Here is a 24,795-nt window from a genome sequence, read left to right on the forward strand (position 1 = left end):
ATTTATTACAGTAATTATAATATTCATTGAAAAGTAATAATTAAAGGAAATGAAGATAATAAAAAAAGTACCTGAAGCAGCGTGGTGAAATACGTGAAAGTTGTTAAGTAAGTCTTAGTAGCAAATATCTTAATAGGCTCGAGACTTGGTGTTGCAGTTACTTGTGTATCGATAACACCAGTCTTCTTCACCTTTTCCACGGCAACATCTGTTGAAGTAGCGACATTTGTTCGGACTACGGTACTACTACCTTTTTCAAGGTAAGTGTTGTAGTAAGTATAAGTGATGTAATATGTCTTCATAATATCAGTAAGAGTATCCTCAGGATTATCAAGGGCTGTTAAAGTTGTAGTAACACTAGTTGGACGGGGCGGAGGCAGTACAGACTCAGTGATAATAAGACGAGTAATAGTATCACTCATAGTTGCTATTTTTGTAATCCCGTCTTCAATAAATGTCTTTTCAAGAACACGAGTACTGAGATAAGTATTTGTTTGAGGTGGTGATGCTTCAGAAGGCTCTAAAATCATATCTAAATAATGCTGCGGTGCGGTGACTGTATTTGTTATTACTTTCTGGCTGCTTCCTAGAGCGTTCTTTGCGTCCGGATGATCTGTGTTTAATGTAAGATACGTGTAGGTTGTTTTGAATACCTCTGTTCTTAGAGTGGGCGAAGCGGCAAGAGTTACGGCTGCAGACTCTGATCCTGGCTTTCTATGGCGCTCTTCTGTGGCTGTATTCGCGACGACCTTGAAGAATAACATTCATCGTATATAATATAGGATTTATTTTATTAATTTTGTCACGTAGATTATTTTACTTTTTTACATTATATTAAGGAATCGTTGGATTGCTCTACGAGTATTTTATTGCAAATAAAATAAATTTAAAATAATGGATAAAATAAATTACCTGTTGGTCGGTCGAAACGATTGTCGTGCCATCCTTAGTAATTGTATTTAAATAGGTAAATGTCGTTGTGCAAGTCTTGGTAACGAATTCGTTAGGATCTTCTTGAGGCATGAGCATAACAACTTCGTCAGAGAGAGTAAGTGTGGGCTGTGGATTTGAATTTTCCCACCGCAATGCTGGTGTAGGGCCAGCCACTATGACTTCTACCCCATTTGACATTACTCTTGTAGCTAAATTTAGTCTTCTGCCTTCACCTTCTGCATCCTCGTTCATCATTCTCGTTTCACGCCTTATTTCTTGTCCTGTTATTTGATAATCATTTTTATTTTATTATATTTAAATAAATTTATTCTGTTAATACATAAGATAATATCTGATGTTTTATTAGTTCTAGATTCTAGAGTATTATTTTAAAATATAAATTATCATTTATAATAGACAAAAGGAATTTATATACAGAATATAAAGAATTTAGATAATGAATTTACAATATTTACATTAGAAAGTAATTAAGAAAAGATCAGATTGATTGAAAGATTTTTTAACATAAAAATTAGAAAAAAAAATTAATAAACAATTAAATGAAAGACAAGAAATTTTTGTACAGAAAATTTTTTTACATAAAGAATTAATTTTTAGAAATATATTTTTAGATCAAAGTACTTTAATATTTTATAAATATTTACGGCATGATGGATTTTTAAGGACTTTATTTGGAAAAGCCTCGTTGACTGAATAAATTCCTTGATATGAAATTTAAGGAACTGGGAGAGTACTCACCATCGGGTTCTCGACGCGAGGCAGTTGTTATGGTGCTGAGACGTATAGATTCCACATTGTCGATTGAGGAGGGTATGATTGTTACGGGTACTGTTAGCGTCAGTGTCGTCACGCGCGGTCGAACAGTAGTTGAAGACGTCACCTGAGTTTCCAGTCCATTTAATTTCGTGACAACGTAAGTATAAGTTCTTAATCGAGTTGAGGTAACAATAGTCTCGGTAAAGATAACAGTTGGAGTTGGTTCAGGTTCTAAGGACGCTAATAAAGAACGCGAAGAATCTTCTTCTTTCGTTTTTGATTCGTCTTTGCTATTCGGCAATTGCGAAGGAGCAATTTCTGGAAAATCTGGTCTCGATAATGACAAATAAAGTTCGTCAGAAAGACCAGCTTCGATATCTTCCGGCGTAAGTGAGCTGACAAAAGTTGTTGTTGTGGTTGTTGTTGTTGATGATGATGTTGTTGTAGTTGTTATTGCTGCTGTTTCGCTTGAGCTTGAGCCCGAGGATTCAATCTGCAAGGTTTGTGTTGGCTGGAGAGATTGATAATCTTCAACTTGGCTCATTGATGATTCCAGTGGAATTACACTGGGCACATCACTCATTAAAAATTCATTGATGTCAAGACTTGGAGATTGTAAGGAAGAAAACGACGAAGAAGAAGAATCAGAAGCCAAAGAAGTTTCAGTGTAAGGTTTCAATGGTACAACACTCAGTTCTTCTTCAGAATTTTTATTGGTATTTTCCATAGAGTCCAAAATTTGTTCCGATTCCGGAGAATATGATGAAGATGGTTCTAGAATTATATTAGTTGTACTAGATTGAGTCGTAGAATTCATATCTACTGACTCAACGTCTCCAATTGTTGTGAGATAAGACTCGTTTGATTCTATTTTTTCAGTTACTGGGATTTCTTCAGTAGTTGTAAATTCTTCACTCTCATTACTCTGAGCATTTTTATTTTTTTCATCCTCAGATTCTTCAGTTGTGTGCTTTTGCGAATCATCTGTAATTTCACCTCGAGTCATTTCTTCGGTTGTAGAAATATTGTCATCTTCTTCTGGTTCGTCACCATTTTCTTCTTCACTGTTGGAAAAAGCGGGGAAATAAAAATTGTCGGTAATAATTACTGGTGTTACATCACTTATTGTACTAGGCTCTACAGGAATTTCTTCCTCAGACTTATTTAGAAATTCCTCGTCTTTTACATTCTCAACGTCTGGTTTTTCAATTTCATTAACTGTACCTACAAGAGCTGGTACTTTAGTCGACTCTTCTATTCCGTCTTGAATATTTTCCATATTACCATTTTCTTCAACACTACCTTCGTTATTACCATTATTATAATTATCATCATCATCATCATCATCATCATCATCCTCGTCTTCATCCTCATCCTCATTATCGGGAATTCCATAAAATCCAGTCGTAATAATAGCAAACGTCTGAGTTGATGTAGCAACAGGTCGTCTTGTCACAAGTTTCTTTCTAGTCACTCGAGTTTTTGGTGTCTGTGTTAATTCAATGTTTGCAGTTGGAATCAATTTTCTAGTTCGAGTAACAGTAACTTTGTGCCGTTTCGATGGTGTATTGCTTGAGTAAATTGAATCATCATGACCAAAATGTCTTGATCGAGCACCAAGGCTTCTGACACGTGTTACAACAACCCTCCGAGGCGATGGTGGAATCGTTTTTTCGGGTAAGAAAGATTTTGTGTAAGGTACAAGCGGACGTTTCCTCACTACTGTATATTTGTGTGCTCTTTCAGGTTTTCCATTGCCAGAAAAGTGAGGTGGCACACGAACTCGTATCACTTTTTTTCGCTTAGTCTGGATATAATCATCATCAAGATCATCGTAATTATCATTGTAGTTACTTTGCTCATCAATTGAATATTTAAGTTCATCAATAGCATCATCTGAAAAGACCACGTCTTGTCGTTTTTTTTCCAATAATTTATCAAAAACGTGCATCAATCACCAGCATAATACAGTAATAACATATATTATGTTTTTATTAAAATAGTATAAGCTTTTAGCGCAGCGTTAAAGCGTGTCATCGTGTATATTGTAATGAATCCGACTGTCTTCAGTAGTTAATAATTTTTTTTGAATATTTTATTTTGTCACAAGCTGTTTTTGGGAGTTTTCGTTGAGTGTGTGGGCGCACGTACGGCAATAAAGGATATTGAGTTGAAGGAATTGAGGATTTAAAATGTTTTAAGTGTATGTAAATTTATAAGATAAGAAAAAAAAGAAACGTATGAATCATAATGATAGTAGTAAAAGTAATAATAATAATAATAATAATAATAATAATAATAATAATAATAATAATAATAATAATAATAATAATAATAATAATAATAATAATAATAATAATAATAATAATAATAATAATAATAATAATAATAATAATAATGATAATAATAATTAAAAAAGGAGAAATTGGAAACGAGTAAACTAAGAAATGTACAAAGAATAGAAGAAGATGGATGAGAGTATCTTTGGAGGATTTGGAAGAGATTTCTTCCAGCAGCTTGATACTTAAAGCCAAATATCATGTATTTCAGACTTACGTCTAAAATTAAATAAAATGAGCAAAGGAAACTAAACGGTAAGCTGAGATGTAAGACATTTGGCTTAAAGTATATAAGCTATTTTTTATTGGGTATAAAAAGAAATAATAGTTAAGTTATGAATAATTAAAAAAAGTTAAAAAATATAAATTAGGAAGGGATTAGGCACGGATAGACGTGGAAATGTGCCGTCCGACGTCACCCACAACGCTCTCGAGACTCTGGGTCGGTGTATGTGCACCAATGAATTCTTCACTGGGACTCAGATCAGATGTAGCCTCAGAATGGGCCTGATAAAGTAACGGCGGAATAGACGCTTTTACTTCATCAACCAAGTCACGTTTTCTTCTTGAGATCGACAAGACTGAAGAAGAAATTTCCACTCTTTTTTCAGCAATTCCGTTTTTACTTTCTGGCTTTTTAGGAGCTACTGGTTTATCAAATTCTTCGACTGACGCTGAAGAATCGTCTTCAGGTCGGTAATCAAGATCAGCAGGTTGATGCTTACGCTCAAGTTCACCAGGAAGTGAATTGCTTTGACTGGTTATTGGTGCAACTGAAAACAGCGGGTCTTGTTGTTGGATTTGTTGCTGTATTTGTTGCTGTTGCTGTTGGATTTGAGGGGATTGTTGAAGAAGAAATAGAAGAGAGTTTAAATTATCATTTGGTACTGCTGTAGGAGTAACTACTATTGTACCCGTAATGAATTCAGTAGCTGTGACAACATCTGTGATTGAATCAACGAGAGTTGTTAGAATTTGTTTACCCCTAAATGTCAAAGGTACTATTGTACTTTGTTCTTTAGTAATTGTTGTCACATAAGAGGTTGTTCTAACGTTATATTGAGTCATCACTGTCGCTTGAATGTTAGGTGCTTGAATATTTCCGAAATTCGGAGCCTTAGGACCAAATTGACCTAGTAGCAATTGTGACAAAAGTATATTTGCAAGCGGATTATTTTGATTATTAAATGACGCTGGAATAGTTGATACTACATTTTCGACAGAATAAACAGTTGAAGGTACAATTGTAGATTGCGAAACACGCCGACCACGAGTTGTAGTTAATGTATACGATACTCGGGAGGTAGGTGTACCGTGTAAAAGAAAACGCGTTACTTCAGTCTGACCAAGTGGGTTTAATGAAGTTAATTCACTGTTAAGGACAAGAAGTTGCCGCCCATCACCACCGGTGACAGTATTATAAGCATCCGGGTTAACCACTTCGATACTTGGACTAGCTGTAATGATACTACGATATTCAGTAGTGCCATGGTTTACTACAGGCAAAGTGACTTCTGTTGGTACATAATGAGTCACAGTAATTGGAATATCGTCTCTAGTTAAATCTTCTCGCGATGAACTTCTGCCTCTCGTTGGTAATTTTCGATTAATATTTCGAGTTCTTGGCGATGTCCAGGATGTAGAACCTCTTCGAGAATCATAAGACTCGGTTGTATATCTTCCCGAAGTTCTTACTCTTGAATTCGGTCTTCTAAGATTGTCCTGTTTGACAGTAGGTCGTTTATTGTAAGAAGAATTTTTTTCTCGTAAAGTGAACTGTCTTCCTGTTAAAGATGTAGGAGTAGGTTTTACTCGGGTATTCGTTGGTCTTCTGTTTCGCGTATTGGAAATTTCTCCTGAATCACTGGAGTATTTTTCAGTACTACTTTTAGCACTGTTTCTGGATGAAAGAGCCCTTCCTCTTATAGTGTATCGAGTTGTAGGTTTCGTAGTTTCATCATCGTCGTCAAAAGTTTCGTCATCCGATCTGTCTTCGGCCGAACTATAAAGATTTCCTGGTCTGCGGTATCGATTTGCGTATCCACGTTGAGGTGCCTGACGTTTTGATCTTCTTCTTTGGGAAGTAAATCTGTTACCATATGTAGGTCTTGATGTTGTAGTGGATACATCATTTTTATTGGGAATACGACGTCGTTTATTGTTTTCTGAACCTTCGTAATCGTTGTCAACTATTTCTTCTACTAATTTTTCATTTTCAAGATTTGTATCATCGTTATCTTCAGGATTTTTCAGCCCTTCTACTGGGTCTAGTTGGCGTTGATTTATGAAGTTTCGAGGTGGGAAAAGACGATTACTACCTCTAGAACGAGGAGAGAATGGTGGAAGCGTTGGAGAATTAAGTGATCGAGCGTTAGACGATCGAAGACCACCTGTTGGAGTTTTTGGAGTAGTTGTTGTGGATGAACTAGTAGTTCGTCGTGGTGGAGGAGTACCACGAGATACTGGAGCTAATGGTCTTCGGTACTTAAGAAGTGGGTTAGTAGATCTTCTTGAAGACTCAGTGGTTGTTCTAACCGGTATTGTAGTGGCAGTATCTTCAAAGTCTTCAAATTCTGTCGGAAAAGGTGTCTCTTCTGTTACGAAAGTCGTTGTAGTAAATTCATTCGCTTCATCTTCTTGATCATCAGATTTTGTTACTGGGGGTATGGTCGGACTAAGAGTTTGAGACGGCTTAAGTAATGTTGAAGATGGTCTGATTCCAGTTCTGAATCTTGAAGATGATCCAGCGAAAGCCGAACTGGATACTCTAACAGCTGGCCTTGCTGAAGATCCACGGACAGAACTAGGACCTCGTCGAGAGAAAGAAGACGACGATGAAGGAGAGAATCTGCCTGAGTTTTTACTGCGAGCACTTGAGGGAGTGGTGAGCGATAAGTTCCCTGAAGCTTTTCGTCCAGAAAAACGTTTTGAAGCATTATATGAAGTGGTTGAACTAGCTGAAATAGCTGGTCGATTTCGTGAAGACGTAAAACGATTACCTTTAGTGGCCGCTAATGATGCCGTTATTGTGGGTGTGATATCAGTACGAGTAATGGTTGTAGCGGCTTGTGCTCCTTTTCTTTTTGGATTAAACGTCGGTCTACTTCGTGACAAAAATGGTCTAATGGCAGGAGTAAATGTGCTTTTACGACCGGGGTAAGTAAGACGAGACTTTTTCTTTGGTTTCTGATCATCTTCATTCTCTTCTTCATCTTCTTCTTCACCTCCTTCATTTTCGTCTTCATTAGTTGAATTATCATCTTGGTTTCCTTCAGATAAAGACGATTGAATCACCACTGGAGTAGGAGATGGGAAACCTGGTGCTTGAGAAGCCAAAAATGATGTCGTTGCTGTCGGAGAAACTGTACTTGAGCCTTGAAGGTAACTAGATGTACTTTCAATTATTTGTGCATATCGCCCCTCAATGCTTGTTCCAATAACTTTAGACTGATAAACAATAGTTACACTATCAGATTCTATTTGTCCTTTAATAAGTCTCACCAATCCAGTTCTATGACGCTCTTCTGGATGTTTCAATGTAGCTTTTCTTTCAGCATCTATTTTTGTACTTGAAGTGCTTTCAATAACTTTAGCGTAAAGCCCGTCAATAAGCGTACCAATTTGGCTAGTAGCAAAGTAAACAGTCGTCACTTTATCAGCGTCAATAATACTACCTTTGTTTAATGAAAGAATTCCAGTAGGAAGAGCTGGAGTAGCTGAAGAAGCTGTTGATGAAACTAAAGTACTTGAAGCTGAAGGCTGAGTTTCTAAGCTTGTAGTGCTTTGTACAACCTGAGCGTACAATCCATTAATGTACGTTCCATAAATATCTGTAGAGTAGTGAGTTGTAGTTCCATTACCAACCTCGCTAGACTTGATTGTTGATACTAAACCTGTCTTTGGCTCTTCAACTATTTTTGTGGGCGTCACCTCAACAGTACGCACTTTTTCTTTTGTTTCAAGATCCTGCAGCTGTGATGGCACTGTTCCAATGGCTCTTCCTGTTGGTTTAAGAATATCCCCGCGTGCCACACTTGTAATTGTTTCTAATCTAGAGTTAAGAATGGTTTCATTTCCAATATAAGATGTAGTAAAGTACGTAAAAGTTGTGTAGTATGTTGTGGGCTCTGGATTGATCGTTGATACATCAATGACTGGTAAATCTTCTGGCGTAGTATAAATGATTTCTTTGGGGGAAGGAATAGGACTAGTGCTTTTTTCTTGTTCCATAACTTCATTATCGGCGATTGCTTTGTCTGTCGTTTCTTCATCATCATCATCATTAGAGAATGAATCAGGTCTATAAGTCATAATAACACCCAATTTAACACTTGGAGTCGGTGACACACCAGGAGTAACTACGTTGCTTACAGTTTCTTCCCGGCTGGTTGTTATCGTGTCTCCAGCGCGATAAAATGTCGTCCAGTATGTAAAAGTAGTAAAGTAAGTAACAGGAAGAGTACTTGTTTCAGTTATCGGTAATTCAACCGCAGGTGTGGGCCTTATCGTTTCTGTCACAACATTCGTAACTGTCTCTAATCGAGACACAATGTTGCTCGCTTCACCTTTGTACATTGTTGTAAAGTATGTAAATGTTGTGTAACTTGTACGAAGAAGAAGCGTAGGCGGTGGTTCTACTTCGTGATTATTTGACTCTGAAAGTTCTTGATCGTCAGGTGCATTACCAGCATTTCTTTTTTCCATTGAAGGCTCGAGTATTGGTCCATCTGTAGAACTCGATGAAGAAATCACATCAGTTATCATAGAACCAAGTACTTCGCCGTCGACTAATACTTTTTCTGTAGTACCTTCTAATGTCTCAATGGTCGTTAATTTATTTTCTTCAGGCTTCATGGTAGTTTTATCTGTTCCAGCCTCTTGAATTTGCTTAGCAGCCCTCAAAGCCTCCTCTTGAGACTTTTGTTTCTTCAAAGCTTCTAAGTATGCAAGAATTTCTGGTGGAGGTGCAGGCGCGCTTTTAGGCGTTGTTGGATTAATTGAAGTTTCTTGTGGTGGTGGCACTACAGCAGTTGGCTCTATTTTTTCTGTTATAATATTACTGAAGACCTCAGTTCTTGTCTCTATTTCAGTTTCATCGTCGACGAATATGGTTGTGAAATAAGTATAAGTTGTAAAGTAAGTTTTCGTTTCGTATTTAGGTAAATCAGTGACCACATTAGGTGTAGGACTTGGTTCGAGTATCGACAGTTTATCAAAACTGTCTTCGATAGTAGTTTTACTATTTTCTAGATCCTGCAAAGTCGTCAAGCCAGCCTCAGTTGTTGAACCTTCTAGAGTTGTAAGAACTGAATTAGTCACTGAATCTTCTTCTTCTTGTTCTTCTTCTTCTTCTTCAGGTACCAAAATGGTTGAAGATTGAATCGTACTTACAATTTTAGTTGGAGAAATTGTAGTTTCTTCATTAAACAATCCAACAACATCTCCAGATATTCCATCAGGTCCAATAGTCTGAGTTACAACATTCGTTTCGACAACTTCACGACTAGAAACACTTGATGTACTTTCTTGGAAGAACGTCGTTAAATAAGTGTAAGTCGTGTAGAGAGTTTTGAAAATAAGTTCAATTTCTTCTCGTTTTGTCGTTGGATCTTCATCTTTTTCTTCCTTAGGCGTCGATTCTGAAACTACTGAAGGTGTTGTAGCTGTAGTAACTGATGAAACCATCACATCCACGGAAAGTGTTTCTGGTGTTCCTGTGGATGTCGTTGATGACTGTAGATCAGTCGTAGTACTTGGTAAAATTAACTCCGTAAGATAAGATACTTCAGAAGAAATGACTTCTCGTGATTTAACTGACGTTGTAGTAATATCTTTGTTTGTTTCATCAGGAATGAAGAAAGTTGTAAAGTAAGTAAATGTTTTGTAAGCAGTAGAAGGTAATAATCTAGTAGCAAAGTCAAGTTTTTTACCGCTATTTTCAATATTATTTTTATCTGAACCTCCTTTAACACTGCGAGCTTGGGGATCACCGACAATGTCATTAGGAATTTCCGGTTCCATTGGAGTCGTTTGAACAATGTTAACAGAATTTTCTGTTGTTTCTTCTAGAGGTGTAGTCAGTTCATTATTGTCACCGGAAATTGAAAGCGTTTCATCTTTATTTGGATTTATTGTCGTTATATCCATTTCTGTAGTTGTCAAAGGCTCCTCTGTATCTTCTTCAGGTTTAATCGTCGTATCGTAAGAAACAGTAGCTTCATCAGGGAAAAAGTAAACATTCGAAGATGTGTGAATAATCTGAGCGTAATTTGTACCAACATATGTACCGTAAATAAGGCTTTTATAATGTGTTGTTGTACCATCTAATGAAGTCGTTGAGTCAACAACCTTGAGTAACCCAGTCGGCTTAAGACTTTCTGTTTCAGGAAGTAAAAGAAGAGGGGTAGATTGAGAAGAAGATAATTCTTCTGGTTCTTCTACTATACTAGGCGTCAAAACACTAGATTCTGGTTGTTTGTGTCCATTGATAGCATCCAAGAGTGGATCTGCTGTCTTATCATTTTGCATAGTGCTCGTGGGTTGAATCATTACAGCACTTCCATCACCGGGTCTCAAAGTCGCATCACCTGTGATTTTCGTTACAGGACGAGGAGAAGGAGCAGGAGAAGTACTTGGTGAAAATACGATAACTGTGTCGCCGACTATCGTTGTAAAATCAGCAAACCCATAGTAAGTAACTGTACTGAAAGATCGTAAACTTTCTTTTTTAACAACTGGACGAGCCGGTTGTTTAAAAATTTTCGGTGCTCGGGGCTTAAAACTCCTCGTTTCTTCTCCATTATCTTCATTTAAGCCAGAATGGGCACCAATGAGTCCGTGTGTAACTGTGTACGTCGGTAAATTAGGTGTGCGAATTTTGGCAGGCTTAAATCTTTGATTATCAACGTTAAATTCCCGTCTCATTTCAAATATATCATTTTCTTGATCGTGGGGTTCATTAGAGCTGCTTGATGAAGATGATGATGATGATGATATTTCTTGTCTTATTATCGCTTCTTCACGTTTACCCGCAGTCAATGAAGAGTCTTCTTCTTCGATAATTCCACCGAAAAGTTTCCATTCGTCTTGTGGCGCAACTCGTGATGGATAGACAACAAACGGTTTAACTTTTGATGACTCTGGTGTTGATAAACTAGGATCACTATTACTATTATCTTTATCGTAAAAAACACGACTTGATGTGGATAAAATACGTGCATAACCACGTCCATCGTCTAATGTTGTACCTACAACTTGAGTCGCATATTCTGTACTAGCACCATCCTGAACAAATGTACGCGCTGTTTTTCCAATTAACCCAACAGGAGAACCTAATTTACCTGGACGAGCGGATACAAGAAGAACTGTTGTCAAGTCTGTGAGTTTAATTATTAAATAAATATATAAGTAAATAATTTTCGTCAAGTCATTTATACAATTGTTTTATAAGTATTTTCATTAAAGATTATTTAGTTTGGTAGTCAATAAGTAATAAAAATAATTATAATAATAAATATCATTTTTTGTACAAAAGTCGTTGTTAGTAAATGCATTTACGTGTTGTATTAAAAATTATATGTTTTATTTTTATATTTATATGTAAAAGTAGTATCGGAGAGACGGAGGTGGCGGGCGAACGTTGGAGACAGACGGCATCCACAGTTGTTGAGAAGAAGTTGAAGAGGCAGGGACATGGCAGGCGGGAGCAGTAACAGAAACAGAAAAAAAGAGAGAGACGAACTTTAGTAGACGAGCCCAAAAAAAAAAAAAAATTGTTTATTTATTTATTTTCATGTGTATGTAAATGTGAAATTATTTTTATGCTCCATCGAAGCTTTTAACCACCTCCTTATAAAATATTTAGATAATTAGAGAAAAGGGGGGCAAAATAAGTATGTTTACTTCTTTTCTAAATGTTATAATTATAAGTGGATCGTATTGATGATAAAAATTTACGGACCAAAGACAAGTGAAAGAATTATGGAAAAATTTTATTTTTAGAAGACTCATTGTCCCCCCTTTCCCTTTAACTTTATACACTTAATACATTATCAATTAATTAAATTAATGAAATATTTCAAAGCTGCCGATCTATCAGTTATTTAATCATTTATTTTAAGGCTACTGTTATCGACTGATTAATTGCTTGGTAAAAAAAAGTAATTTATAAACAAAATAAATAGAGAAATAGTTCTTTTGAATAATTTGTATTATGCAGAGTATGTATAAATAAAATAAAAGAAAGTTAAGCCACATTGCTATTATTGTATTAATTGTAAGTGGTTCAAAGTAAATAAGTAGATGCATGTATAGATTTATTCAATTCATTATTTTATATATTCATTTAGAGTATTAATTTTACAGTCAGACATCCTTTGATAATTGCTTCGTATCAGATCAGTTAGTTGCAGAGAATTAAAATTTACTAAAGTACAAAGATGATGATGGTAAAGTAAATTATTAGTTAAATGAAATATGATTGATATTAATGAAATCAGGATATGTTTATGTACAGAAAAAAAAAATATAATATAATCTTACAAAGAGAAAAGATATAAAAAGAACTGCATTATGCGTCAATGAGATTAAAAATTCTTAAGAAGTATTGTATGACTTTTGTTCTGCAATATATCTAGATGATGATGCAAGAGAAGAGAAATCTTGAGAGATTAAATGACGAAAATTAAGAGCGGAAAAGAAGAGCAAGCAGGTGGCAACTGTCCGATAACACAACTTATTTTATTTTTTTGCACACAAAAAACGGTAGTTTAATAATTCAATATACATTAATTAAAAGTTAACAGATACTCCCTTTTTAAATTAATTTAAAGTTGATTGCTTACAGTAAGTTATAATTATGTTCAGAATACTATTGTGGTGCGACTGTTGGCATAAATCATGCAATTTCAATTATAACTACCCGCTTAAACCATGCAATAATTCTGCAAAGAGTTAGAAAAAGACCTACCATTTCGCCCATCTTTATCCGAGCCGGGAATATCTCTTTGTGATACTGCATCATCTGAAAGTAAAAAAACGACAATTTTACTTTCATTTCAAACATGAAAACCGTTTTATTAATTACACATTAATTATAATTAAATTGTAATGAACGTGTGTAATTACAACTTGAGTTGTCTCAGTTAAATATTTTATTACTCAACAGACCGTTAAAGCATGTTGTATATTCTAGAAGTGTAAAATGGGGCAAGAAACTTTAAGATTCATCAGCGACTCGAAATGACCTTGTACATACTTTTTTTTTTACAATACATTAGTATTGACCGTGAAGACCATTCACGTCTACGATGAGTTCACTTAAAGAAAAAGAAGATAATGTCGAGGTCAAATAGAACTAAAATGAATCTTGCATTTAGGATACGTAACCAATGCAGAAGAGTTGTATGTGTTGATATAATGAACAAATATGGAAATTGGAGAAGGTCGAGAGGACGTTCAAGTCACGGGATCGTTAGACAATACCGAAGACGTCGCAGACCCTCTACTTGACGTATACAGTTATTTGACCGACTCACGTTGGCAAGCGCAAAACTCGGTTGCGCGTCTCGCCGGTAAACTAACATTTTTTGCTCTTTTCTTCTTTACGTATCGTTTCTGGTGTTTTATTTATCCTTATTTCAGATTATTAACATTCATTATTTTTGTTTAACAAAGTGCAAAATATAAATTCCAGTCATTAAAAAATTTTTATTTTCATTTCTTCCGAATGCTCGAGCATTATACCTTGCAACTAATTATCGATAAGTTTATTTGAATTTTTTCTTCATTAGTGGGCTGACAAATGAATGGAATTTTATTTTAAAAACATTAAAGGCGATTTCAGAAACGTTTAACACACATCGCTAGGAAAATAACAGAAATGCAACTTAGATAACAAAAAATCTATTCAAGAGTACTGAAAAAAAATTAATTCAATTTAAGAGAGAAATTCTTGAATCAAGAAAATCAATTTGAAGAGTTTTACTGCCTTGAATTGAGAAGAAAAATTCTTGAATCAAATTAAATTTACTTAAATAAAAAAAAAAATCTTTATTCAAGAATTTTTCTTCTCATAAGCATTAAGATTATGAATTTCTTTAAAAAGATTTTCTTGATTTAAATTAAGAACTTCCCTCATGAATCAAGCGAATTTTTTTTTTTTAGTGTGCATAAAAATTCTTAACCGTTGAATTTCTCTGAGCAAAAATTGAATCTTATTTTACAAATTATTTTTATTTTAGTATTTTACTAAGAGCTGGATCCGATAGGCTACTGCGCGCCTCATCGGAGTTTATATTTTATCAAATTGACATTAATATTAAATAAAAAGCCATTTTTAATATTAATTGTAGAATGTAGAATTTTAAATAAAGACTTAATATATGAATGTTAACCACTGTGTATTTCATATATAAATATAAAACCTATGAATCACGATTACCTATCCATAACTTCCAACATTAACTGTTTGATTTTACTGAATGCTGTAAATCAAAAAGCTATTAATTAATATCATCATCAATAGTATTTAATTTTTTCTTAATAATGCTCTGAAGTATAAATGATGTAGTTCAGTAGTTGAAGAGAAGAAAAGAGTGAAGTCGGTTATTGAGCAACTCGAATGTAAGCGAGGTCAGTAGGTACGCGACGAGGTTGAATAGATTCTCGGACACTAGACCATCATCATCATCATAATCAGCGGCAATAGCCGCTGGTTAAGTATCTTCCGCTCGTCGGCCGGGTGTGGCATGGAAAGGATCGAGGAGCGCTGGTAAACACAACTTGGCATATATAGTTAGATGTCCGTTGGTCGAGGACAGTCTAGTCAGTTATAGTCAGAGAGTAGACTGGGGTACCGAGGCTACCAGGTCGAGTCTGGTTCATTCATTCGCACCGATCGATTAATCGTCGCTTGCACTAGAAGGATGGCTATTCGAGGATGTTGAGATAAAAAAAAAAAAAAAAAAAAAAAAAAAAAAAAAACAAGTTTTCTGAGAAATACCATCATTTGTCCCTTGAGTCCTCGTGACCGCAACCCACGTGCTGTAGAACAGATACAAGAAAATCTTAGACATCTTTGGTCAGATTACTTGACTTTTTTTTTACTCATCAAAACTCATGTCTGGCAACTGTTCGAGCACCATAATAAAATTGGCACGATTAGAAGTCCTTGAACTATGAATCTTGCTAATAAATGATGAAATGTTTATTAAACTTAATAATAAAGTTACGTCTGAAGAGTTAATGCAATTGAATAGCAAGAATATCTTTAGGGCAATGCGCTCATTTCCCGGTCAGCGACTCGGTGTTAGAACATATGCGAGATAGCAGGATATGTACGCAATAATATAAAAAGTATTAACAATAGAAGTTATGCGCCTTTTTGAATCTACAGTTTATCTTGTTATAAATAAATGTATGTACGGTTGTGTATGCAGTACATTTATAAATATATACAACACGAATTTCTATTAGTTGCATACATCAAATACGAGTATACAGTGATTATGTGACATGGGCGAGCCGTTAAAAGAACACCTCAAGAGAGATGATGAGAGAGAAATCGCCACGTTCGACGACAAACGGTCGTCGAATTATTCAGTAATTTATTTTGCAACATACCGTACAACAGATGCTGCTAACTTATAAGTTCAAGTGTCAAGTGAATTTGAAGTTAATAAGATGCATGTTGCAAAATGAAAATTGACAAATTTACTTACAAATTGGTCAAGCACAAGAGAGTAATAAATAATAATAATAATAATAATAATAATAATAATAATTTTAAGTAAAAATTTTTTCGATATAACATTATATTTTATTTAATCGTTTATTCTCATGTGCAGAATATGGGTATTAATTTATAGGTCAAGTGGTTCCGTGAATTTTGTATCAATTGTTTGGAGAAGAAAAAATTGCATTTATAAATTGAATGTTAAAATAATGAAAACACCTGTGTATTGAACCAATCGAGTTGTCGATTGGGCTGCAACATAATGTTTGTAGTCTACAGTGGAGAAAGTACCGGATCGTGAGAACTCGCATCGAGAGTATTCTCAACACTACCGATATACGAGACGATTTATTTATCTGTTTGTACATTCACGCAAAACACGTGCTCACGCAATTGCTTATTGTGATCGAATAAATTCAAGTAATTTAATTGTCCAAGACACGAGAGTCACAACTATCATCTTTTAAGTTTAATATTGAAGTACAGCTATGCTATTTTATTAAAGTATACTAACAACATTAAAACAGTAATAAACTTATAAGTACATATTTCTGATGATAATAAAATAACGTGGATTAAATCCTGTAATCATTTTAAAAGATCATGAATCTTACGCCACTCTCTTTGCAGAGAATACTCTCATATATATTGAGTGCCTTTCTGTGAAGTATCGGTTACTATGTTATTTGTTAAAGCACTTAACTTGATTCTAGAAATAAAACGATAAATTAAATCAATAAATTACTTGTTTACTTTAAGATAACCAAAAATTATATCGTTTAATATTTAATGAGATTGATAATTAGAATATGCAAAATTTTGGCTAATAATGCTGGTATACAAATGCGGTCATTTCAAGGCCTTGTAACAAATCCCGTTAGTTGATAAATATAAATTCTTTTATGTTCACACTCTCTTTTTTACTCCACCGAGATAATATATATAAGCAAAGGTATCAGCAATTTAAATGCCACAGATATCTAATTAATATTTTTTTTCGCTAAAAAAGTAGGTGGACAATTTTTTATGTCCTTGCCTGTATGTTTTAATATAGGTAGGTAATATATGTAGAATACATCCATTTATACATGAAAAAACTCTGAAGTTCTCCGAATAGCAGTAAGAAGTAATTTGAATAAATAACTTATTCAAGGTGTTAACATGGCATTTTTAATCCTCTTTCGATAGTAATAATTTAATAATTTATATTTTTTAAACAGATTTCATAGAAAGCTATCTATTACATTAGTCCTCATGTCAAAACTTAAGTAATTATTTAAAATTTTGTCATTATCTCCTAAATAGATGAGAAAGTCTCAAAAATTCAATTTTTGAGAAAAAAAAATTTTCTATTAATTTGGACAAAATTAAAATTTTGAAAAAAAAATTTTTTCCTCTTTAAGTCATTTATCATTTATTTATTTATGTAATTAATTATAAATCAACAGCTTGCACAGATAACAGAAAGTAGACGGATTAAAATTTTATACGGAAAAAAGAAAACTCGAAAAATTACAGTTTATAATGCAACGTGGCGCTTCGTGATGAAAATTGAAAAAATTACAGTTTCAAATGTAATTATTACAGATTTTATAAGAATTACATTGTAGAATGTAATATTTACATTGAAAGCTCTGAATATTAAATTAAAAAATTGAATTTAGAAAAATGTTATTTCAAACTGTAATTTTTCTAGTTTTGATTACGACGGGACCGATTTTACATTTTATCCTGTAATTTTTCGAGTTTTCTTTTTTCCGTGTACACTGTAGTATTCTCGGGGTCCATTTTTACAGTGTATATGTCATTGGCATAGGAAACGACAAAAAAAAAATGAAAAACATGTGAATTGACAAGTGTCAGTTAAAAGCGAAGACGGAAAAATAATACAATTAAAATGCATATAACATTCTCACTACTAAATCGTTCATTGTTCGTTGATTACGCGAATGCGGAATCACTCAATTGTGTAAGTTGTGTCATCATGAGAATGTGCAAATGGAAGAAAAAAGAGGAAATGAATAAAATAAAATAAAAATATAATTAATGTAGCTCATATAGTTGTAGCTTAATAGCTTGAAGTAAGCGAGAATTATTTAGGAAATAACTTTATAATTTACATATAGATAATATGTTTATATATAATAAATTTTTTGGCTTTATATTGCGATGCAGTGTTCATTATATACGTAAAAAGACAGTATACTAGAACGTGAGATTTATATAAATAACATATCTGTAGTCATAGACAAATAAAAATTAAGAGTCTCTAATAAAAATAATAAACAATTATGTTACTTATAAAATAAAAGCAAAGAGATATCCAACACTTAGTTACATATATCAATAATTAATCATTAATAGCTTCGAGTGAAAGCTTTTAGCAGTTCAATCTGTTTTAAATTCAAAATAATTGATATTAAATTAAATTAATTACTCAAAAAAATTTATTATTATTATTAACACTAACAGATCGTGTATTGTCACAAACACAGTTATTAAATGAAATTTTTAATTATTTTATTTTTACAATTTTTTTTATGAATTGTGACAGTATAAAAGTAACTCGTGGTTTGAATTGTTTTATTTCTTTAGAGATGGAGTTTCGCGCTTATTAAAGTATAAAATAGAACAAATTGATAGTAATAATTATTCTGTGAAGGTCTTTAACTTTGCTGTTAGCGAATGACCACAATATCAATATTAATCGGATGGAAATTGAGTATAGACTGACGTGGGGTAGAGTCAAAAAGTAGTTCGCACCCTTTAAGTTTTTTTCTGGTGCCGCATAGACAATGATTTTTCCGTCAACTAATTTATTATGCACCCATTTTCTATTCTTCATTACTAAAAATATAATGAACGTTTAACATAAGTTCTCTTTTCAACAACCCCTCTGTAATTATTGAATACATAATATATACTGTAATAATATGTTACTATTGCTGGAAACAAAGAAAAATATAAAATTACTATTATCAAAACGTTTAATAATAAAAGTTCTGTAAAATAATATTTTTCACTCCCTTACGTCTTATCATAACAAAGAAATTGTATTTACGTTGAGGAAATAAATTATATTTATACTTCAATCATGGAAGGGAGATTACCTAATCCACATCGTCGATTTGTCGACACTTGTGTTTATGTCTTGAGGTATAATCATATAATGTGATATGATAAAATGATAAAATGACTTAATAAAATTTTTTTTACACTACATAACTAACTAAGTGAAAGAGTAATAAAATAATGAATATTATTTATTGCAGATACTGTGGTGTTTGGCCGCTACAACCATCAGCAAATATTTTGTTGAAAATATTACATTTTATTTTCCGAACTTTTAATTACGTAGTTATGGCGATTCACTTATGTTCGGTACTTGCCCTTGCTATATATCACAAGGACAATTTAGAAGTACTCGGTGATGTTGGAGGATGGTTTATTGGTGGATCTATGTCCTTTTTAAAATTTGTAAAGTTTACAGCATCTTATAATAGCATAATAGATCATATCGAAAAAGTATTAATTCCAATAGATATATTGCAACAATCATCTGGTAATATTAATTATGTTACACAGAAAAAAAAATTTTCTTGAACCAAGAAAATTGTAAGGAAGACTTGAAGAAATTTTAATTTCATTCAAGAAATTTTCCATCTTCCTTAAGGACGTTTATAGACAAGAAAAAGACACCAATAGGTTATAGCTGCCTCTCTTTAGAGACTATCGCTCACTTACTTCCTCACGTAAAATATCGAAAGTCACTAACTTCAAACATTTTTTATAAAGAAATGAATACCGCTCATTTATTTTATTTTTGATAAAAAATAATTAATATATTTTCAATTAATGATTCTCAGTTTTTTAAAACAATCCTAAGAAAAGTACGATTGATATATAATAAAACGTTCGCTTGAACGTCGGTCAGCATAAGGTTTGTATGTAAAATATACAAATTTTAAATGCTAATATTTCAAAATTTAGTGCCGCAAGAACTATTTAAAAAAGTTTCTGCGTATAGAAGATACTTATGAGTATAAGTACTCAAAATTTCAAAACAATTTAAGGAAGCGGTTTTTTTTTGGAACGTCCTTAAGATTTTCTAGATTTAAGAAAATTTACGCTTGATTCAAGACTTTTTTTTTTCTGTGTAGAAAAATAAAATAATCATAAAACTAACTATTTTAAAATATAAATTTCAGATAGAGGAATGGTAATGAATATCAAAAGCTATTCTCAGCAGGAGAATATGGAACTTAGATTATTTATGTCAGCATGTGGTTTTCTTATGCTTGCAACTATATTTTTTGGGCTCAGACAAAAACCAGGATTACTTATAAAAGCTCTCTATCCATTCGAAACAGATCATTCACCTATTTATGAAATAGTAGCATTCATTCAGATTTATTCAGAATCATACTTTTTTGCAATTATAATTGCAACTGATGGAATGGTAATTGCATTAATCAGATGGACAACTATCCATTTCACAGCTTTAGCAGCGAATTATAAAAACTGTAATAGTAAATTGGTAAAACGTGCTACTATAGTTTCAATAAACGAAACTTGGAATCTTATCAATCAATATGACTCTTTAAAATTAAGTCCAGAAGATTTAGAAATAAAGTCGTTTGTTGCTTTTGAAAAACATGAATCTGAGAACAGTGTCGATGATTTCAACTGGAGATATAAAACCTGTATTAAACATCATCAAAGACTTCTCAAACTTACAATCGACGTTAATATAACAATCAATCTCCTTTTATTACTTCAATTTTCAGCTAGTTTAACTATTGTCTGTTTATGTGGGTTTCAAATAATATTGGTATGACTGTTTACATTTATTTAATTAAATAAATTCATTTCATCATTTTTTAATATCTGATTTTTTAATTTTAGAATTTAAATAACAGTTTCAGAGTAATGCAATTCGCAGTATTTGTTTCAATTGCTTTGGGAGAGTTATTCGTTTTTTGTTGGTATGGTAACGAATTTACTCACGTGGTAAATATTTCAATATTTTCTTAACATTGTTTTTTCAATAAGAATTTTACGCAGTTTGACAATTTTAATAATTATACATTAGACAAATAGTTTGACGTATAATCAGTGGTCATCTGGCTGGGAGTATGTTAACGATTTGACTAAAAGGGATAAAAAGCAAAAAGTACACAATCTTATAACAACCACTATGCTCCAAACAATGCATCCAATTGAATTTAAAGCCGTCGGTCTTTTTATTTTATCTACTGCAACATTTCTCTCGGTATCTAATGTCTAATCTTTGAAAAAAAAATTTTCTTTTACTTTAAAATTCTCAAAATATACACATAAAACCGTTTTATTTTTTGTTTTTCTGCTATATAGGTTGTCAAAAGTTCATACTCGGTGTTGGCTTTGTTAATGAATATGAATGATTAAAAACTATTTGCATTAATTGTTTCAAAAAATATCAGTTTAGTATTTTAGTAAATTCACTAGAAAAATTAACTGTGCAATAAATTAATTTCGACTATAAAAAAAAAAAAAAAAAAAATAAGTGGGATTTTGTATTGAAAATTAATCGCAACTATGTTTTACTAAACTTTTCTAAACTGATGAGCACCGGTAAAATAATTCAACATACGCCTATTAATTGTTTTCTACCACTACAAATATTGTGAGATTTATTTTAACTTCTGCATAATTATATTTGTTTGATTGATAATGAAAAACAAGAAGAAGAAAATAATAAATCGTTAGAGTAAGATAAAAAAATATGGAATCACGAGTATGTTACACATTTGTTGATAGACGGAGATAAGTCTACAATTTACACCAGTTATTTTTACAAGATGCCATGCATATTATGATCTAGTTATGAAAAATAATATATAAATAATTTTAGGAGAATCTTGACGTATAATACGGTATAACAAAATTTTCATTAATTTAACACAAAAACAAAGTTTAATAATACAATAATAATGAATAATATTAATTACAGATGTACAGTAGTGCTTGTTTTTTTTTTACCGAAAGGAAAGGAAAAGATGTAATAAATTTCCAAGAGGTTGGATGATACTTTTCGTTTTATCCTTTTGCCTTTTGACATGAAATTCACTACATCATGCAAGAAGAAATTGAATGAAGTCAACAACAACATTTAGAGCTGTTTGAATTGTCTATTTAAATTTAACAGTTCGAAATATGAGAAGAATTTATTGTGTAAAAAAAATTGTTTTAGATTCGTCAACAAATAAATATTATTAATCATTAATGACATGTCAATTTACATTTTTTTAAAAGCTAAATGTTACAATATTGATTACTTAATTGTTTACGGGTATTTTTTTTCAATCATCATATCTTAATACCATCTAACTACATCAACATTATACTAAAACAAATTAACTCAATATATTTAGTTAAAATTCATACTTTTTAAAGAATGTTTAAAAAAAAATTCAAGCAAATGTAGAACAGGCCAAATGTTTCGCTGTTCAATACAAAAAATTTGAAAGTTATCATTAGAATGACTGGCATCTATATTTATCTATCGATACCAACCAAATTGGATTGAATTCGGAACAATGATACAGGTAAATTTATTACTAATCATAGAGCCAGTATAGCTGATCAACACGAATTCTTTAATCACTTCTAGATTCGACCCAAATATCAGCAAACTTATGAGAGACTTTCTAAGACAAGAAAAAGAGAGATATATACCCAATAGATACAGAAGGTCGTTCTTTACCATGAATATTAAATACATTACTAGATTTTCATCGAGGATTATACACCTTTCTCCTTAATTTCTTAGATAAATAATCATAAATAAAACATTATGCCTTATAAATCGTGAATATTTATATAAATTACTGATACCAATCGTCCCTGAGTCACTGTAATTGCCGATTGACATCATAATAATTCCTTTCTATTCAATTTACTTTAATTTTTTTCTCACCTGCTTATAGTATAGCAGCTACTAAGTATTAAAAAAAAAAACAAATTGTTACGGAACAATTCACTAAAAAACAATTGTTATAATTTAATTCACACTTACATCACATTTTTCACAATCATAATCGCATTTATCGTCTATCGCTGTAAAAATAAAAATTACAAAGCCTCAACGTTTGTTTGCATTTTCTTTCGTTATTTTTTAATTTTTATGAAGATTGTTTCAGATTAACAAGCAGTTGGTTCATTGTAATAAGCTCACATTATTTTGATGGTAAAAGCAATAATATTGAGGAGAAGAAAGAATAAACAAAGTTTAAAAAAAACGTCAAGGTTGCGAGATTCGAGAGGCAGGCCAAACCCACTTTCAAAACTCAATTCGACTAATAATAAAAATGAAATAGTCATCGGCTTGATTACAACCCTTTCTACGGCTGTGGTTCCTGTAATTCTTCTACAATATCTATAGGATACTGTTTGGCTACTTTACCTATACCGGATGAGAACGTTTACTAGATAAATATTCTGCAATGCAAACGCCGTTTCGAAAGAAGGAAGGGATTGTTAATTATGATACCGATGTTTCTAGCAACTTTCATCCATGAATAACGCTATGTTATTAATATTTTATTTCATTCAATCGCAGAACAACTTGTTTTTTAAATTATAGGAGATAAGAAATAATTATTCTGATTTATTAAATACTAATTCTCTTCTTCAAGGTCGACTGGGCGTATATTTGACATACATTCAAAGACTCTCTGGTCTACATACGCATGATTGTGGTAATATTACAAGTGAAAATACTTTCCATCGTGTTTTCATTTTTAACTTGTACGATATTTGATTTATTAATTTCAGATTATTTAAATGAGGGCACATTCCATATCCTTGATTTAACTTTCAAGTATATATTAATGAAGAAAAATATATTAATATTGAAAAACGTGTGTGAATGAAAATTGTGTAAAAGAGAAAAATTAGACGGTGATGAAACAAGAAAAAGAAATAAGACAGCTCTTTGTCGTTGAATTCGACTTATTAGTTATGCGGATGTCTATTCTCGCGGAAAACGTTCGCTTTTTTATCTTTTACCCTGCAAAGGATAAAAGTTGGTTTGAAAAGATCCACGATGATGATAAGTACGGTCTATCGCTCTACTAACCAACGTTGAAATGGCTCCGACGCTAAGTAATTCGTTGTATAGCAATTAAAACGTTTATGGTTAAACGGCTAGTATATTACGTCAATTTTCTTAAACTTTCTTTATTATCGCCAAGAATACAGGAGACTCTTTATTCAAATGTGCAGTCATCAATTTATGTAGTGATGCTTCTTTACTTAGACCATTAACATAAAAATTTTCAAACTTTCATTTTTTTAGGCATTATTAATTTTTATTAAACATTTAAAATATGATATTACAAAAAATTTACATTTCTTTCAACTGTAAAATCATTAAGTGCTCAATAAATTGATTGATGAATATCAAATGCATAGAATAAAGATTTCCAAGGAGAATGAAGGACTATTTTTCAGCTTGTTTGAAACTTAAAACCAAAAAATACATTGATTTTTATTTAAAAAAAAAAAAAAAAAAAAAATTAATTAAAAATTACTCCATTTACTATTTACTATATAAAGAATTGATTATTGATAAATAAAAAATATTATACTTTTCACTTTAAAAAACCATTTTTTTGCACAATTAAAGTTATTTTTAAGCATTTACAACTCACATTTTAAGAAAATCTTAAATAATAGTGGTATCGTAAAATGTTTTGCTAGAAATAGCATAATAAGTATACGTCTAAGTGTTAATAAACCACATGAAAAGTATTGGGGACAAATTCCACCAAGAGTTATCATTGCCAAGCCGGTTGGGAAATCTAATATCCGGCGAGAATGATTGATTGATCTTAAAATCAACTCTGTTAATTTCTTTATTTTTACTTCAACATTTATTCTAATTATGACTTCTTATTATAAAAGTAAATGACTTAATGCCACGAGCATCTTGATTTGCCATTGATGATCAAGGGTAATGTCTGACTATAA

General features: G+C 32.3%; 1 protein-coding gene across 1 annotated transcript in view; it reads right to left on the reverse strand.

Annotated features, from left to right (window-relative positions):
- LOC141530288 (uncharacterized) overlaps positions 1–24,795 on the reverse strand; it is a 53,476-nt gene that overhangs the window by 9,642 nt on the left and 19,039 nt on the right. The window contains exons 2-6 of the mRNA XM_074247311.1: positions 13,018–13,071; positions 4,430–11,425; positions 1,693–3,654; positions 913–1,214; positions 72–749 (exon numbers count right to left, since the gene is read on the reverse strand). Coding sequence (XP_074103412.1) covers positions 72–749; positions 913–1,214; positions 1,693–3,654; positions 4,430–11,425; positions 13,018–13,071 — 9,992 coding nt within the window. The remainder of the gene's footprint in view (positions 1–71; positions 750–912; positions 1,215–1,692; positions 3,655–4,429; positions 11,426–13,017; positions 13,072–24,795) is intronic.

This window comes from Cotesia typhae, unplaced genomic scaffold, assembly GCF_013202065.1.
Source record: "Cotesia typhae breed Kobodo isofemale line unplaced genomic scaffold, CoteBio_Ctyphae contig_5, whole genome shotgun sequence".
NCBI lineage: Eukaryota > Metazoa > Arthropoda > Insecta > Hymenoptera > Braconidae > Cotesia > Cotesia typhae.